Source organism: Heloderma suspectum, chromosome 6, assembly GCF_057233095.1.
Source record: "Heloderma suspectum isolate Gila_16-S chromosome 6, 16-S_ref, whole genome shotgun sequence".
NCBI classification, from domain to species: Eukaryota; Metazoa; Chordata; class Lepidosauria; order Squamata; family Helodermatidae; genus Heloderma; species Heloderma suspectum.
The window spans coordinates 95479818-95497032 of record NC_139463.1 but is presented as its reverse complement, the minus strand read 5'-3'; the positions used below and the strand labels follow the sequence as shown (position 1 = coordinate 95497032).

General features: G+C 46.8%; 1 protein-coding gene across 1 annotated transcript in view; it reads left to right on the top strand.

The window, feature by feature from the left end:
- Positions 1 to 6310: 6310 nt before the first annotated feature.
- LOC146341911 (serine protease 33-like) overlaps positions 6311 to 17215 on the top strand; it is a 33412-nt gene continuing 22507 nt past the window's right edge. Inside the window, exons 1-2 of the mRNA XM_084807751.1 lie at positions 6311 to 6341; positions 7507 to 7649. Of these exons, the coding sequence (XP_084663877.1) occupies positions 6311 to 6341; positions 7507 to 7649 (174 nt within the window). The remainder of the gene's footprint in view (positions 6342 to 7506; positions 7650 to 17215) is intronic.

Below are 17215 nucleotides of genomic sequence, written 5' to 3'. Positions count from 1 at the left end.
CCAATTCTAAAACCCTTGGCTTGGAGCTCCCATTTGCTCTTCTAAGCTTCCTCCTTTACTTTCTTCTAAACCCCCAGCATTTGCTCTGCTCCTGCCTCCAAAACTCTCTCACAATTCCAAACAAAATCTGTTTCTTCCCCAAATTATCACTGGCTGAAACTTCTTCTCCCCTCCCTTTTTTTCTTCTTTTTCCATGATCAGCTACACAGACAGACAGACCCCCCCCCCCCACAAACCATTATAAAGGCACTCCTTTTGGACTGGCATTTGCCTCTCTCTTCAAGGGCTAGTTTTCATTTAAATGCTAGCTGCTGTCTTTTTGCTCAATGCTTGAATCAAAACTGTACCCTTTGAAGTGACACACTTCCATCACCCTTTTTTGAACACACACATAGAAACACAAATGTTCTATGTATCCCATTCCATATACTTTACTATTGATTTTTTTAAATGCTTGCTGTCTTGTAACCTTCTCAGGATTAATGTCATCTGGAGGTATGATTCTAATTCCCCTGATATATTGTTGTTTATTTGTTCAGTCGCTTCCGACTCTTTGTGACTTCATGGACCAGCCCACGCCAGAGCTTCCTGTCGGCCGTCGCCCCCCCCAGCCCCCCCAAGGTCGAGTCCATCACCTCCAGAATACCATCCATCCATCTTGCCCTTGGTTGGCCCCTCTTCCTTTTGCCTTCTACTTTCCCTAGCATCAGCATTTTCTCCAGGGTATTCTGTCTTCTCATTATGTGGCCAAAGTACTTCAGTTTTGTTCTAATTCCCCTGAAGTGTGATTTTAATTCATTTTAAGTGTGTCTTTAATAAAAACAAAGAATTGCTTTCAGGGACCTTGTCTGTGGTCTCTGACTCTCTCAGCTCACTTTCTCAGTTCTCTCTCAGACACATTCTTCTTAACAGTTTGCAAAGTGGGCCAACGTCTGCATGAAACTAAGCTGAGGTCTGCATGTTGTGGCCCTTGGGCTATGGTGGGTTTCCTGCCCCTGCTCTAGACCCCAGCACAACCCCAAATCCTGGCTTTTTCTCACAGTCTGAGACCTTCTGTTTTCCCCAGTCATAGTATTGCTAGACTTTCAGGTCACACTCAGGATTCAGGATGGACAAGTGCCCTACTATACAGAGGACAGTCCTCCATTTAAAAGGCTGTCAGAGGATCATACCCTATTAGACAAATTACCCTATTTGAAGGACTGTCAGGTCTGAGTTCAGTCTAAAGATAAAGAGCCATAACAAGGGCGAGGCCAGGGCCTTGAAGTTGCCCATCAAGAATTAACACCTGGAGAACAGATTGAGCAAGAACACAGGGGTAGAATCCAACGAAAGTCCTACTTAGAGTAGACCCATTGAAATGAATGGGGTTTAATTTAGTCATGACTCCCTTCAGTCTCATTCATTTCAATGGGTCTTCCCTACTATGGTGAGATGCATTGTGTTTCTCTTTAAATGATAGCCATGATTTCTAAATTTGTATCCATACATATAGAAAAGCTGATGCAAATTTTATACAATTCTGTGTCCTCTTTTTTGGTGATAAATAAGTGGCTATACTAGCTCAAGTGACCTTAACAGCTATACAGGGAAATAACAACAGCACCAAGAACAACAATAACAATATCTAATGTCTACTTTCACTCCTTCTGACCTTTTTTCACAACAACTCTACCAGCGCATTTCATCTCCAAATACACACATTTCTCTTTCTGGCCATTGCTGTCTTACCTGGTTCTTTCTGGACCCAGCGGAAAAGAAGCTACAACTACATCCAACAACTTGCTGTTGATTCTAGAGAGAAAAAGTCTTCCATATATACCCAGACGTATTCTTTCTATGAGGTGGCATGATGTAGTAATCACTTAAAAACAACAACACATATTCGTTTCCTGATTCAAACAAAAGCACAGCATTACAAAAAATAAAATACACTGTCTGCAAAAAGTATGACTCGGCACCTACAGAGTGCTATTTCCGTGAAGGATGAATTAAAACAAACAAATAAACAAAGAAGAACCTAAGGGCAGAGTGTCTTGGCACATTGCAACATCTCCCCTTTTTTGAAGGGACCCGCTTTTTTACAATGAGCTCAAGAAATAGGTGACGTTGCCATCCAATTATTATATATCAGGAGTGGGGAATGTATGGCCCTCCAGATGTTGGCGGACTACAACTCCCATCAGACCCAGCCAGCATAACCAGTGGTGAGAGGTGTGGGGAATTTTAGTCTGACACCATCTGGAGAGCTACAGGTTCCCCATCCCTGGCATACATGAATAAAGGGAATATAATATTATTTTGCAGCATGATACTGAAAAAGACCTATCTCATTGCAAATTTGGTTCCCTACATGTGTGACCGCAGATATGTCTAGTTTTCTATGTAGACAAGAGAACCACCTCTCTGAGGCTAGAAGATGATGAGGCTTGAAGGCTTACCAAGACTTCATTTGAAATGTCTTGACAGGTTTTCTGCGGTTTCTGTTGCTTGAGGCTCCTGAAATTCTGAATTGCACTTGTTCAGTTTCAGTCTTTGAATTAAGGGTCGCTCTTCACTGGGTTTGCTGGTGAAATCCAGAGGTCACCAGGACCACCAAAAAGGGGAGATTAAACTGATATTTCATCCTTGACACTAGACAGGTGGAATCTCGTGTACAATTTTAAAGTATATCTGTGGTTTCTTCCAAGCATCCACTTACATTTGGGAAGGCTAGTTTCTGATGAGAACGAATGTAATGTGATGACTAAGCTGTGAACTAGGAAGTTCTAGGTTCAAATCTCACCTCTATAAATCTCATCAGCAGGTGATCTTAGGGCCAAACTATGTGTGATGATGAAGCTTGTTATTTGTTTCATTTTTATACCACCCCATAGCCAAAGCTCTCTGGGTGGTTCACAACGATTCATAATAAAAACAACAGGATTATATAACAATATGATATTATGATAAAACACATGGTCTATTTTTTTTTAACATGCCAAATTTAAAAAACAATTTAAACATCTAAAAACAGTATCAGTAAACCATTTTAATAGACCTGTTCAAACAGCAGACATACGTGCCCCATCATATGCCATTAAATGCTTGGGAGAAGATGGCAGTCTTAACCTGACACCAAAAAGATGACAGTGTCAGTGCCAGGTGGGCCTCAGTGTCAGGGGGGGGCACCACTGAGAAGGCCCTCTCCCTTGCTGCCACCTTCTGAGCCTCCCTTGGAGGTGGCACTCAGAGGAAGGCCCCAGATGTTGAACGTAGCGATGGACAGACCCACCCCGTCCAGTTTTGGTGGGCACCTGTTGAAGCACTGCCCCCACTTGAGCGCCCCCAACCCACACTCAAGCCCCCATGAGCTTGCTGAGCCTCTCACACTCAGCCTGGATCCCATCTGCGAGCACCTGCCATTTTCCTGAGCTTGTTTTTATGAAGAAAAGGAGGCTCAATGGGCACAATCTGGGGTGGGCGGGGAGCCCAACGGATTCCCAGACCCAGTTGGGCACCTGCACCATCCCTAGTTGATCAGAGTGTCCAGGTATGTTCAGCTCAGGAGAAGCATTCCATTAGCTACTGCAGTTCTGAGCTATGTAAGGCTTTATAGGTTAAAACCTGTACCTTGAATCAGGCTCAGAAACATACCAGCAGCTAATGCAAGCAGGCCAACATTGGTCTTATAGGCTCAGACCTTCTGGTCCCAGTTATTAATCTGGCTGCTGCATTTTGCACAAGCTGCAGTTTCTGAACAGTCCTCAAGGGCAGCCCCATGTAGAGTGCATTGTAGTAATCTAACTCGAAGATTTCTAGAGCATAGATTACTGAAACCAGGTTATACCTGCCCAGATAGGGGCATAGCTGGGCCACCAACCAAAGTTGGTAGCAGGCACTCTGTGCCACTGAGGCCATCTGAGACTCCAGTGACAAAGAAGACTCCAGGAGAACCCCCAAGCTACTACAAACCTGCTCCTTCAGGGGGAGTGCAACCCCATCCAGAACAGGATGACCACCCTCCATCCGGTCAGAAGAACCACCCACTAACAGCATCACAGTCTTGTCTGGGACTGACCTTCAGTTTATTAGCCCTCATCCAGCCCACTGTTGCAGCCAGGCACTGATTTAGCACATCCACAGCTTCACCTGGAAAGGATGAAAAGGAGAGACAGAGCACTCCAAAACTATGTATGACCACACTCAGGAGTTTCACGTAGATAGTAAATAGCATGGGAGACAAAACTGACCCCTCAGGCACTTCACAGGGCTGAGCAATAACCTCCAAGCACCACCTTCTGGAGCTGGCCCTCCAAGTAGGAGCAGAACCAGTGCAATGCAGTACCCTCAACTCCCAGCCCAGTCACCCCAGAAGGATACCATGGCCGATGGTACTGAAAGCTGCCGAGAGGTTGAGGAGTATCAACAAGATCCCACTCCTCCTGTCTCTCTCCTGACATAGGTCATCATACAGGGCGACCAAGGCGGTTTCTGTGCCAAAACCTGGCTTGAACACAGCCTGAAATTGATCCAGATAATTGCTCTCATCCAATTGCTCTGGAGCTCGTTGGCCACCACCCGCTCAAGGACCTTGCTCAAGGAAGGGACATTTGCCACCAGCCTAAAGTTGTTTAGATCTCTTGGGTCCAGAGAGGATTTCTTCAGGAGTAGTCTCACTGCTGCCTCTTTTGGGTGGGCTGGGACCACTCCCTCTCACAAGGAGGCATTAATGACCTCTGTGGCCCAGCCAACTGTTTCCTCCCTACTGGCTTTTATAAGCCAAGCGGGTCAAGGATCCAATATGAAAGTGGTTGCACGAACCTGCCAAGCACCTTGTCTACGTTCTCGAGCTGTACTGACTAAAACTCATCCAAAAAAACCAGACCAAGCTGTGCTCTGGACACCTCACCTGATTTACCTTCTGTAACACTGGAGTCTAAGTCCTGCCAGATGCAAGAGATTTTATCCTGGGAGTGCCTAGCCAGTGCATTACAGTGGGCCTCAGATGGGTCCACAGTATCTGTAGGGCCAGCTTATAATAGGCCCTGGATCATCCCAGAAAGCTCTGCTGGGTGGCATATGGAGGACTGAATAAAGGCAGTGATAAGGGTGTTCGGATTCCCAACTGTCTGTTCTGGTGGGGAATCCATGGGAGAGGGGAGGTAATCCGTTCCTCCCCCCCCGGAATCCTCTGGAGTGGCTCCGCTCTGCGAGGATTCCGGTGTGGGGGGAAACCAGCTTGGGGGCCGCTTACCTTCCCTCCTGCCATCCAGAGCCATTTGCCTCCTCCCTGTTCCTGCCGATTGCCATGTCTTTTCTTTAAAAAAAAAAAAAAAGGCTATTGGGGGGATGTGCCCATAGACTTATATGCAAAACAGAACCGCGAATCTTGCGTATAAGCCTATGGACACATAGACTTAGATGCAAGATTCATGATTCTATTTGCATCTAAGTCTATGGGCACATCCTCCTGATCGCCTTTTTTTTAAAAAAAAGAAAAGGCAATCAGCAGGGACAGGGAGGAGGCGAATGGCTCTGGCTGGCAAGAAGCAGCCGAGTGCCGTTCCGCCTCCAGTCCTCTTGGAGTGGAGGTAAGTGGTCCCGATCTGCTGCGGATTCCTGAGGCCGGATTCCAAAGAATCCGACCTCATTTGAATCCGCAGGGGATTTCTCTGACATCCCTAGGCAGTGAAATGTTTTTTTCCTGGCCGTTCTCATTGCCTTTGAATATACCCGACCATAGGCACACACCAAAGTTCAATTGTGTCCACTAGGCGTTTTTCTCCACGTGTGCACTCAAGCCGTCTCCTGTTTTGTTTCATCTCTCTCAGCCCTGGGGTATACCATAGAGCTGTACGAGCTCTACTACAGAAAGGGCACTCAGGAGCGATCATGTCAACTGCCCGGGTGATTTCTGCATTCCACAGATTGACCAGGGCTTCGACAGGAGCACCAGCTATATCAGCTGGCAAACTCCCTTAGAGCCCTCCGCAAACCATCTAGATTAGCGTCCAGGGGCAGACCATCTTAATAGGTCCCCCACTCTTGCAGAGGAGAAAGCCGCTATCAGTTTAAATCTCAACAGGAGGTGATCTGACCATGACAAACAGACCGATTGAATATCCCCCACTTTCAGAGCACCATCTCCATGATCGGCTGAAAAAAAAACAAGCCTAGAATGTGCCCTACTACATTCATTGGGCTGATGACATGTTGGGACAGTCCCATGGTCATCATGGAGGTCATGAAATCCTGAGCTGTCCAGACAACATGCCCTCGGCATGAATGTTGACATCCCCCAAAACCAACAGCCTGGGGCGGCCTCAACATGACATCTGATACCACCTCCTTCAGCTCAGGTAGGGAGACTGCTTGGGAGCAGGGTGGGCAGTATACCAGCTGAATCCCCAGTCTGTGCCACTGGCCCAACACAAGGTGAAAACACTCCAGACCAGTAGTGAGATGGACAGGGAGCCTGGAGAGAGAGAGATCAAATTCTTATAGACCACAGCAAGCCCTCCTATTCAGCCCTCAAGTCTACACTGATGCTGAACCAAGGACCCCAGTGGACACAACTGGGAGAGACTCACTCTTCCCTGTTTCCCCAGCCAGATCTCAGTTACGCATGATAGGACTATATGTACACACATTCGCTGTACGCATAGGTTAGGGCAAGTAGGAGCATGCCCATGACCCCAATGTTGCATACACTGCCAATCTCGTCCTCACATCTGCACATTTGGCGCAAAGTCTGAAAGGGGCATCTGTGAGCATAGAGCTGTAGGTGCTTCATGTAATTAGGAACACTAATTGTGTAGGGTTCCCAATCACATAGAGAACCTATGCATATACAGCTATACACATATAGATTCCCCCTTTTAGATGTTGGATGGAATGCATGGATGTTGGGGAGATTTTTGTGAGGGGAAATAGGCATGTGGTTCTAAAAATGTGGAAGATAAATGATGTGGTTCTAAAAATGTGGTTGGAAAAAGTGTGGAGTGTAGGGCTGGAGTGACTCTTGGTGAACTAGAGCATTTCAGCTAGAGCTGTGTGCAAATGGCCTCTTGAAATTCTCCACCATACTTGTGGGCAGAGAAATTTAGAAGACAATGTCAGTGAATTTCTCCAGGGGGAGGAGAAATTCTCAGCAGTTTCTCCCAGGTAGGGCTCCCCATTGGCAGGGCTTGTAGAGCAGTTCTTTTCCTTTTTGGTAAGGGTGTTGGGGGGCTTCGTGCTGCAACAGCATCAACTGTCTTGGCAGGCTGGGCCCAGTTTGCATCCACTGTAATGCAAGTGGGGGCAGTGTTGTGTCTGGCTCTAGGGATGAGGTGGAGTTAGTGCTCTGTCAAAATCTGTCCTCCAATTTCCTGAAAGTTTTCTCCCCCCTGCACTCCCCAATGACAGAGGCTTCCATTGTTCTGTGTCTTTCAGAATGTTTTATCATTCATTTTGTGCATTTTTGTATTTTTGAGCTTACACAGCTAGTCTCTCAGGCTGCCTGCACGTCCTGAGCTTAAAAAGGCCTATGGGAGGAATTATCTCATGGTGCCTTAAACTGGGCTTTCATAGAAGCGCAGGAAATAGAGGAGGCTACAGGCTGCCAGAGAGGTGATGGTACATTGAAAAACAGGACATTTGTGCTCACTCCTTGGCCACCAAGTAAGGTAAGGCCAAGAAACCCAAACCCACCCCATTAGAATTTTTCCTAAATTTCTTCACCGTTGAATTTCTTTTCAAAAGCAATTTCTCTTCTATCAAATTGGATGAGAATGGTTGAAAAAATGTGGGAGAAATTTTCATCACAGCACTAATTTCAACCACTAACAATGTGGTCTGTGTTTGTGTGTGTGTGTGTGTGTGTGTGTGTGTGTGTGTGTAAAAGCTGGGAAACCACCAACTGATTGGCGGTTAGGGAAAAGGGGGCATGGCTATCTGGGAAAGCCTGGAAGGCCAGAGTGGGATCCCAGGCAGGCTAGATTTGTTCCATGGTCCTGAGGTTCCATACTCCTCAACTATACATGTAAGTTTTGTAGTAAGTGTGAACAAAGTCATCTTCCCCCATCTTGTCCTCCAAAACTTAGAGTCTTTCTATACAAGTCATTATTGTGCACTCATGATTCCTCAGTCATGGTAATTTACAAGTGCTTTACATGACATCATCATCCTCCAGGGTCTGTCCTGTGCTTTGCAATCATTTTAGCATTTGTTTCTTCTAACAAGGAAAGACTGGTATATTTCTGAATGGTGGAATGAAACCCTGGTGTATTTGCATAATTCTGTTATACCACAGTGTCGCTTAGTGGTTGTGTAATGGACCACTAATAATGGAACATATAGAAAGGCAGAGAAAGAAAAAACACTGGAGAAAAACACAGACACATGTGTAAAGGAGCTGAGCTTAATCCCACAAAGAACTCAGAAGTAGAAGCCTTGATGAAGGTGCAGGTTAAAGCCCCTTAATTTCTAAAAGAAAAGGCATAAGGATTTTGTAAAACATCTTTTCCCTTTTTGATTCTTTCCCCTTTAATCCAAATAGGTGGGGAATTAGTTTGGTTGTGGGTATGGAATGGTGAGAGAAAAATACTCTTCATATTATCGGAGGCACCTTGGAAACAACAACCCTCAATGAGACCTGGGCTAGATCTACACTTGTGCTTTTTATTGGTATTGAAGTGGACTGATAACTGTTGGGGGCATATTTAGGGATGTCAGAGAATTCCGCCACAGACTCCAGTGAGGCTGGATTCTTTAGAATCCGGCCCCCCGGAGTCCGTGGCGGAATGGCCTCCCCCCTGCCACCCTGCAGAAACCCCCGGGGACGGACCTACCTGGTGGTGGATGTGGTGACAGCAGCGGATGAAGCGGCAGATGAACTGGTGGCGGAGGCGGCTCCAGCCACTGCAGGGCTGCTGCGGCTGCAAATGGAGGCCGTTGTAGCAGCCGCCATTTGCGTCCCTGCTTTAGCCGTGATAAGCTACGTAAATATTTACATAGCCTATCACAGGCTAGTGTAGGGATGCAAATGGCGTCCCCTACGCAGGACGCCATTTGCGTCCGCAGCAGCCCGGCAGCGGATGGAGGCCCTGCTGCGGATCGGCCCAGCCAGCAGCACTGCAGACTGGCCGTGGAGCAGAGCCGGCCGGGCAGGATTCCGGGAGGGAGGACCGGATCGCCTCCCCCCCGGTCAAGGACTCTGGGGGGAAGAACAGATCACCTCCCCCCACCCGCGGACCCCAGCGGAGCCAGGTAAGTGGGGTTTTGTACACCCCTAGGCATATTAGATAATCTGTGTACCACTTTTCTAGCATTGTTTCCTGCTTTTTATTTCATATTATCCAAAATGCTGCAATAGATGTCATTGCGTGTGCTACAAGGTATAAATGCGCAAGAGGGATGCAGTGTCACTGTGATGGGATCGTATCGATACGACATGAGGACATGTAGACTTGGCCATGGTTCAAATTAATCTGTGCTTAATTTAGCCCCTTGACTGGTGTGTGTTTGTGTGTATGTGTGTGTGGGAGGTTTGTATTGAAATCACAAACCTATTCTTCTAAGCAGTGAACTCATCAGATACCCACATTTTTTTTTGCCTTGTGGGGCAAAGAGCAATTAGAGGTGGCACCATTTTTCATCAGCAAAGTGGTCGATGCAGCATGTAAAAACACAACCTACTAGTGTTCCCAACCCATAAGCTATCAGAAATGCCAGCCTGGCTTTATTGGAACTGATTTTCAGTCTGCTCTTCTACCTGTAAGACAGAGGATTCTTTTTCTCTATGACTTTCTTCATATTTAAGTATTTGTATCAGGTACCTCTAAATAATCTCTAAAAGGTGACAAGGTGCTGTTTTGAACAGCCAAGCTATCAAAAATTCATGACCATCAGAACCTCCTGCTTGAAGACACAGGTATCAAAATGTGATGAGATGCTTTTTCTGAACACCTGGGTACCAAAATGTTTGTGACCTTCATAACCTCCTCCCTGAAGATGCGGCTATCAAAACTAAATGTGCCAAGTGCTGCTTTGATGCCTAAGCTATTAAAAACTCATGGCCATCAGATGGTTGTCAATAAGACTAGCCCTATTCTAGTCTAGACATTGTATCCAAGGGTTTGTATCCAATGTTAGCTTAATTAAGTACCATTCATTTCGTTGGGTCTACTATAAGTAGGACTAACACTGGATGCATCCTAACCGTGCAACCCTATATGTGTTTGCTTAGAAGGGAATACTATTAAGTCCCAGGTAAGTGCATATATGGTTGCAGCATACATGTTAAAATGCTTCTCATGCAATGTATCAGCACAGAGCTTTGGCTGATATGTCTGTAATTTCCTCATTCCTATTAAAAATGACCTTTAAAAATGCTGATACCTTCCAGCCAGTTGTAAGGCAGCTAACTTAAGAGTCAAGATACATAATCATACTTAAAAAAGACTTAGAATAGTAGGGTTGGAAGTATGATGGCAGAGAATTCCGCCACAGATCTCGGTGAGGCTGAATGCCAGTGCATGCAGCCCCCCCGAAATCTGTGGCAAAACGGCCTGCCCCCCCCCCCGCGGATCCCCCCCGGGGATCCCCCCCGGGATGAGACTTACCTGGGGCGGATCTTCCGGGCGGCGGCGGCTCCGGCGGCGGCTTTGGCAGCGGCGGCGGCGGCGGCTGGTCTTCCGACCAGCTGCTGCCACCGCCATTTGCAGTCTTGTCCGTTTTTTTTTTTACAAGACGTGATAGGCTACGTAAAGACTTACGTAGCCTATCACGTCTGGCTTAAAAAAAACACATGCGTACGCAAATGGCGGCGGCTACAGCCGCCGCCATTTGCGTTCCTTATTTTTGGCCGTCTTAGTCTACATAAATATTTACATAGACTAAGACGGCAAAAATAAGGGGAACGCAAATAGCGTAGCGGATGCTAATTGCGTTCCCCCTTATTTTCGCCATCTTAGTCAACGTAAATATTTACGTAGACTAAGACAGCCAAAAATAAGGAACGCAAATGACGGCAGCCGCAGCCGCCGCCATTTGCGTACGCGCGTTTTGTTTTTTTTTTAAGCCAGATGTGATAGGCTATGTAAGTCTTTACGTAGCCTATCACGGCTGACTACAGGGACGCAAACGGCGGCGGCTACGGCTGCCGCCATTTGCGTCCCTGCTAGCCAACAGCTGGATGTTCAGCTGCTGGCAGAGCCGGCTGGTGGCTCCGTTGAATCCCCACGGAGCGGAGCTGGCCAGCCAGGATTCTGGGGGGGAGGTACGGAGCGCCTCTCCCCCTGGCGAGGATTCCAGGGGGAGGGACAGAGTGCCTCCCCCCCCCAGCGGAACCCGGCAGAGCCAGGTAAGGGGAGTTTCGTACATCCCTAGTTGGAAGGGGCCTACAAGGCCATTGAGTCCAACCCCCTGCTCACTGCAGGAATTCAGGTCAGACCATCCCTGATAGATGGCTATCCAGCCTCGTCTTGAAGGCCTCCAGTGTGGGAGAGCCCACCACCTCCCTAGGTAATTGGCTCCATTGTTGTATTGCTCTAACAGCCAGGAAGTTTTTCCTGATGTTCAGCCGGAATCTGGCTTCCTGTCACTTGATCCCATTATTCTGTGTCCTGCACTCCGGGATGATCGAGAAGAGATCCTGGCCTTCCTCTCTGTGACAACCTTTCAAGTACTTGAAGAGTGCTATCATATCTCCTCTCAGTCTTCTCTTCTCAAGGCTAAACATGCCCAGTTCTTTCAGTCTCTCTTCATAGGCCTTTGTTTCCAGTCCCCTGATCATCTTTGTTGCCTTTCTCTGAACCCTCTCCAGTTTGTCTGCATCCTTCTTAAAATGTGGTGCCCAGAACTGGACACAGTACTCCAGATGAGGCCTAACCAGTGCTGAGTAGAGGGGAACTAGTACTTCCTGGGATTTGGAAGCTATGCTTCTATTAATGCAGACCAAAATGGCATTTGCCTTTTTTGCAGCCACATCACATTGTTGGCTCATATTCAGCCTGTGAACTACAACAATTCCAAGATCCTTCTCGCTTGTAGTGTTGTTGAGCCACATATCCCCCATTTTGTAACTGTTAGGGATGTATGAAAGGGACTTACCTGGTCCCGCAGCTTGCTTCGCGGTGGGGGGGAGGCGCTTTGGTTCTCCCCCCGAAGTTCAGGCCGGGGGGGAGGCACCCTGCCTCGCCCGGCTGAAATTCAGGCCGGGGGGGGGGGAGGTGCCCCGCCTCGCCCGGCCGAAATTCAGGCTGGGGAGAAGCGCCCCGTCTCCCAAGCCACAAAATAAAAAGTAAAACAAAAAACAAAAATCACACCCGTGATAGGCTACATAACGATTAACGTAGCCTATCACGGCTAGATTTCCAAAGTCAGCCGTGATAGGCTGCATTGATCATTACGTAGCCTATCATGGGTGACTTTGGGGGAAAAAAAAAGCGCATATGCAAATGGCGGCGCCCATGGGTTGCATTGCCCTTATTTTGGCCATAGTCTACGTAAATCTTTACGTAAGCTACCAGGACCAAATAAGGAACGCAAATGGCGGTCCCCATGGGAGCCGCCATTTGCGTACGCACTTTTTTTTTTTTCAAAGTGACGATTAACATAGCCTGTCACTGCTGACTTTGGAAATCTAGCCGTGATAGGCTATGTAAATCGTTACGTAGCCTATCACGGGTGTGTGTGTGTTTTTTTTACTTTATTTTGTAATGGCGGCAGTGGCAGCCGGTCGGATGACCGGCTGCCATCCCCGACGAAACGCCGCCAAACTCCCGCCGGGACCCGCCGCCGAGAGGAACATTCGAGGGAGGTAAGTCCCATTCCGGGGGGGGGGGTGGCGGGGGGGGTGGCGGAGAATTTCACCAACAATTTCGGGGGGCCGAATGCGCTGGCATTCGGCCTCCCCGAGATTCGTGGAGAAATTCTCCGCCATCCCTAGTAACTGTGCATTTGGTTTCTTTATCCTAGGTGCAGAACTTGGCATTTATCCCTTTTAAATGTCATTGTGTTGTTTTCCACCCAGCGCTCCAGTCTGTCAAGATCACTTTGAATTTTGTTTCTGTCTTCCAAAGTGTTGCACAAAATGATAGTGTCGCCCTCTGGAGGCTAGTCCAATTTGCCCCAAAGAGGAGAGTCAACTTCAGGCTGGGTCCAACTGGATTTTATTGTTTGCAAACAGTTCGACAGAGGAGCTCATGCTCAAAAGCAGAGTCGACCCTGGGCAACCCCCGCGTTACAGTTCTATCACCTCAGCTTGCATTCCTCAGCCAGCGTGTCACTTTGATTGGTTGCTAGCAGTTTGCTTGGCAACCTTATCTTAGGGTTACTGTCTGCTCATTCCAGGCATGCGCAGCTCTTACAATACTACGTGCTGCTTAAGACACATACAATGGCTTTTAGGTTACATTTTTACTACAATTCCCCCCTCAAAAGGCTTTTCTCAAATTATACTCTCTTTGGTCCAGCGGTGGACTACGCACTTAAAAGCGCAAACTATTATCGCTGTGGCATTGACTGTTTTCTCTAAACAGCAAGTGAGGCCTAGGACGCCTTTGTTCTAGCTACTAGAATGTTGACAACAAAAACACAGTTTTTTTGAACTTTTGGAACTCAGTTTTGTTCCGTTCATCAGGAACCCTTGAAACGAGAGCTCCCTCTTTCTGTAGACCTACTTGGGTCCTTTCAGGGGATCATTATTCTAATGATGACCTTCAGGTGGGTCAGCTTCTGGTGTGACCCTCTCTGGTGCAGGTGATGCCTTTATTCAGTGTGATGAATCCACTTCTTTTCTTTGGCGACTTTCATAGCAATGGGAGTGGTAAGTAGGATCTGAAACAGACCCTTCTGCTTCTTGGTAGGTGGTTCATCTTTCTAGGACTGGATTAGCACCCAATCGCTGGGATTGAGATTATGCACTGGAGCATCTAAAGGCCAGGATTGGTGTGGTGTCGCAAACCTGTGAAAACAAAACAGACTGCAAAGCAGTAACATAACCTTGAATCTTAAAACTTTTACTTCTAAATTCACATTTAAGCTATCAGCCATAGGTAATATCCGAGGTGGGCGCTTATGGAACGTTTAAAAGGTGTCAGTTTAATACTTCCCTTGTGGGTGCACCGTACTCAAGTCAAGGTGATTGGCAAGGCCTGTGGCCTTTCAACTTAATCTTTAAACAAATTTTAGTGAGCATTGTCTTTAAGGTGCGGTCAATTGGTTTTATCATTACTAGCAGGTACCGATAGCCAAGAGTCTGGGGCAACTCTGAAAAGTCAACTTGAAATCTCTGAAAAGGATAGTAAGCGCATGGGCGACTTCTCATTTGAGCTGGGGGCTCAAACATTTTTGAATTGTTTTTGAGGCACAAAGGGCAGTCAGCCACTGTTCTCAGGTCTTGGTCTAACCTGAAGGAGGTGCTATCTGCCTCGGGCGCACCCAAAATCGGGGTGTTAAAGGGGGATGATCCCTTTATTAGCTAACCATAATTTTTGAACTTCTCAATGAGCAGCTTCAAGCCTGCACAGGTGGCTTTCTTCAGAGGATACTGCCTCACGCACACAGGGCTCTCCCTTTTTAAAAGAAGATTTTAACTGGTGTTATGCATTTCCTCAGGCAGGGGTTCTGTCTGCCCACACACATGGATCAACATTCTCTAAAATCTCAGTCCCTTTGGCCTCTGACACAATCTTGATTGCTTGAAGGGCCATCTGCTAATTTGAGCCCTGCATTGCTGGCAGCTGTACTGCAATCTGATTATCAGGGAAGAAGATTTTAGCTTGCAGTTTTGTTAACAAGTCCCACTCCAAGAGGGCAACCAGGTATGCAGATGAAACTACAAAGGCATGTTCCAGTATGTTATTTCCAATCTTTGTGAGGAGGGGCTTACACATGGGCAATTTAGTTTTTTTCCCCCTTTAATTCTTTTTACAGTTACATGCTTTCCACTTTTTCTCGCTGGGGGGCTTCATAGGGATCATAGAAAATGTGGCTCCAGTATCTACTAGGGCCTCACAGTCCTTGCCACCAACCCTTACTTTTACCTTGGGATTCTCCCAAGCATTTGTTCGTAGGGTGGTGGCCCTTCAGCTAGACTCCCCCCCAACCCCGGAGGATCCTGCCCGCGTTTGGCAGCCTTCAGGGTGAGTTTCTTTTCTCTTCTCTTTTAACTCTGGAAAATCTTTTTAGTGTCTCTTCTCTTGACAGTACGCACATTTATTGAGCCCCGGTCGGCCCTTTCCTTTTCTGCCCCCCCCCTCTGGTCGCTTCTGTGCTCTCAAGCCGCGGTTTATATCTCCGCCCATGGTGGCTGCCAGCATTGCCTTTTCCTTTTTTCAGGAATGGCACTCTTTTCATGTGCTGTCATGTGCATCATAGCTCTAAAAACTTCATGATCTGGGGTCTGATAAGGCTAAAGCAGGCGGTGATATTAAGGCTTGCTTCAATTTAAGAAAAGCCTTTTTTAATTTTAATTGTCCACTTCTAGTGGGTAATATTTTTGTTAGAGCTTCATACGGGAGCTTCGCCCCTTTTTATGGCTACTATAGCCTCCCTCTTGTAACAGGCACACTTATCTTTTGGCTTGCCTGTTCTGCAGATCATGTTTCAAATTCTCTGTGCCATGCACCAGTTTTAACTCTTTGTCTTCTCTGCAAGTTAGGCTGTTTGCCATTGCTTCGACAGAGACTCACTTGCTTAGATCTTCTTACTAATCTCAACAGCACACATTTGGGATAAGCTTTCTTTCTTTTTAAGCCTTTTTGTCTGCTACTTTCTTCTGCCTTCTTTTATACCTTTTTCATATCATTAAAATCTTACACCATGACTGGAAAACATTTGTTTTGCATCGTAGGGCATGGTGGAGCAGATCTAACAATTATACTGCTCCTCTGACTGCATGGTCAGGGCCCATCAAAATTAAGGGAAGGGCGTTCTCATACATGCAAAGAGTTCCAAGCCACAATTTTGCATCGGCAACTCCACACTGCATGAGTTTTGGCAGAGTGTCAGGTTTGCCTCTGAGCAAATGGAACGTCAGAACAGTTCAGATTTTGAGAAAGAGCTGGAACACATGGGGCAGGAACTTTCTTAGGCTTCAGAAGCACAGCTGGGCTTAGAAGTATCACGGGAGAGTGGGGGACTCTTTCCCTCTCACCTCTTAAGTTAAGAGAATTTGCTGCCCCCCTTTTTAAAGGGAAACTAACTTTCGTAGTTTCTCTTTGAACTTTTTGAAGGCTGTTTCCTTTGTAGTTTGTAAATCTCTAGAAATTTGTATCTGTATGCTTCATTAGGGTAAATGAAATCAAAGCCTTGGAAATCATAGAATCATAGAATAGTAGTGTTGGAAGGGGCTTACAAGGCCATCGAGTCCAACCCCCTGCTCACTGCAGGAATCCAAATCAGAGCATCCCTGACAGATGGCTGTTCAGCCTCGTCTCCAGTGTGGGAGAGCCCACCACCTCCCTAGGTAATGGGTTCCATTGTCATATTGCTCTAACAGTTAGGACGTTTCTCTTGATGTTCAGCTGGAATCCAGCTTCCTGTCACTTGAGCCTATTATTCCGTGTCCTGCGCTCTGGGATGCTCGAGAAGAGATTCCGGCCTTCCTCTCTGGGACAACCTTTTAAGTACTTGAAGAGTGCTATCAGATCTCCTCTCAGTCTTCTCTTCTCAAGGCTAAATACACCCAGTTCTTTCAGTCAAATGCAGCTTTTTATCTGAGTGTTGAAATCACAAATTAAACTGTACACTGAGCTGATCACAAACAAACACACAATTTACAACAACGGGAGTTTAAGGCTATGACAAGCCTCACAGTACTTTTTATGGCAAGTCTTTAACTGTCCAAAGTTCCAGTCCACGTGCAGAGTGCCTCTAACAAAGAAGGCTTTGGGCCATAAAGAAGGGATGTTTTTAACAAAAGCTCTGTGTCTCTTCATCAGTTCGAATGGGGAAGGTGTAACCTTACACCTCTTCTAGATTCCTCCACAGATAAGAACAGAGCAGTGCTGCTCAGCTTTTCAGCTGTGATGCTTTTCTTGTTTTCTTTTTACAAATCTCACTCTTTTGTCAGGTCCTCACAGACACCTTCCAGCCTCTCTGCTTGCTAAGGCTAAACCAGCCACGGCGAAGGGGGGTTAGGCAAGTCCCCCTTGGCTCTGCTCTGAGTAGGCTGACAGAGATAAGCTTACACAGACCCTGATATTTTAAGAACTTGCTCTGTCTTTGTTTCTTGATTTTGCCACAG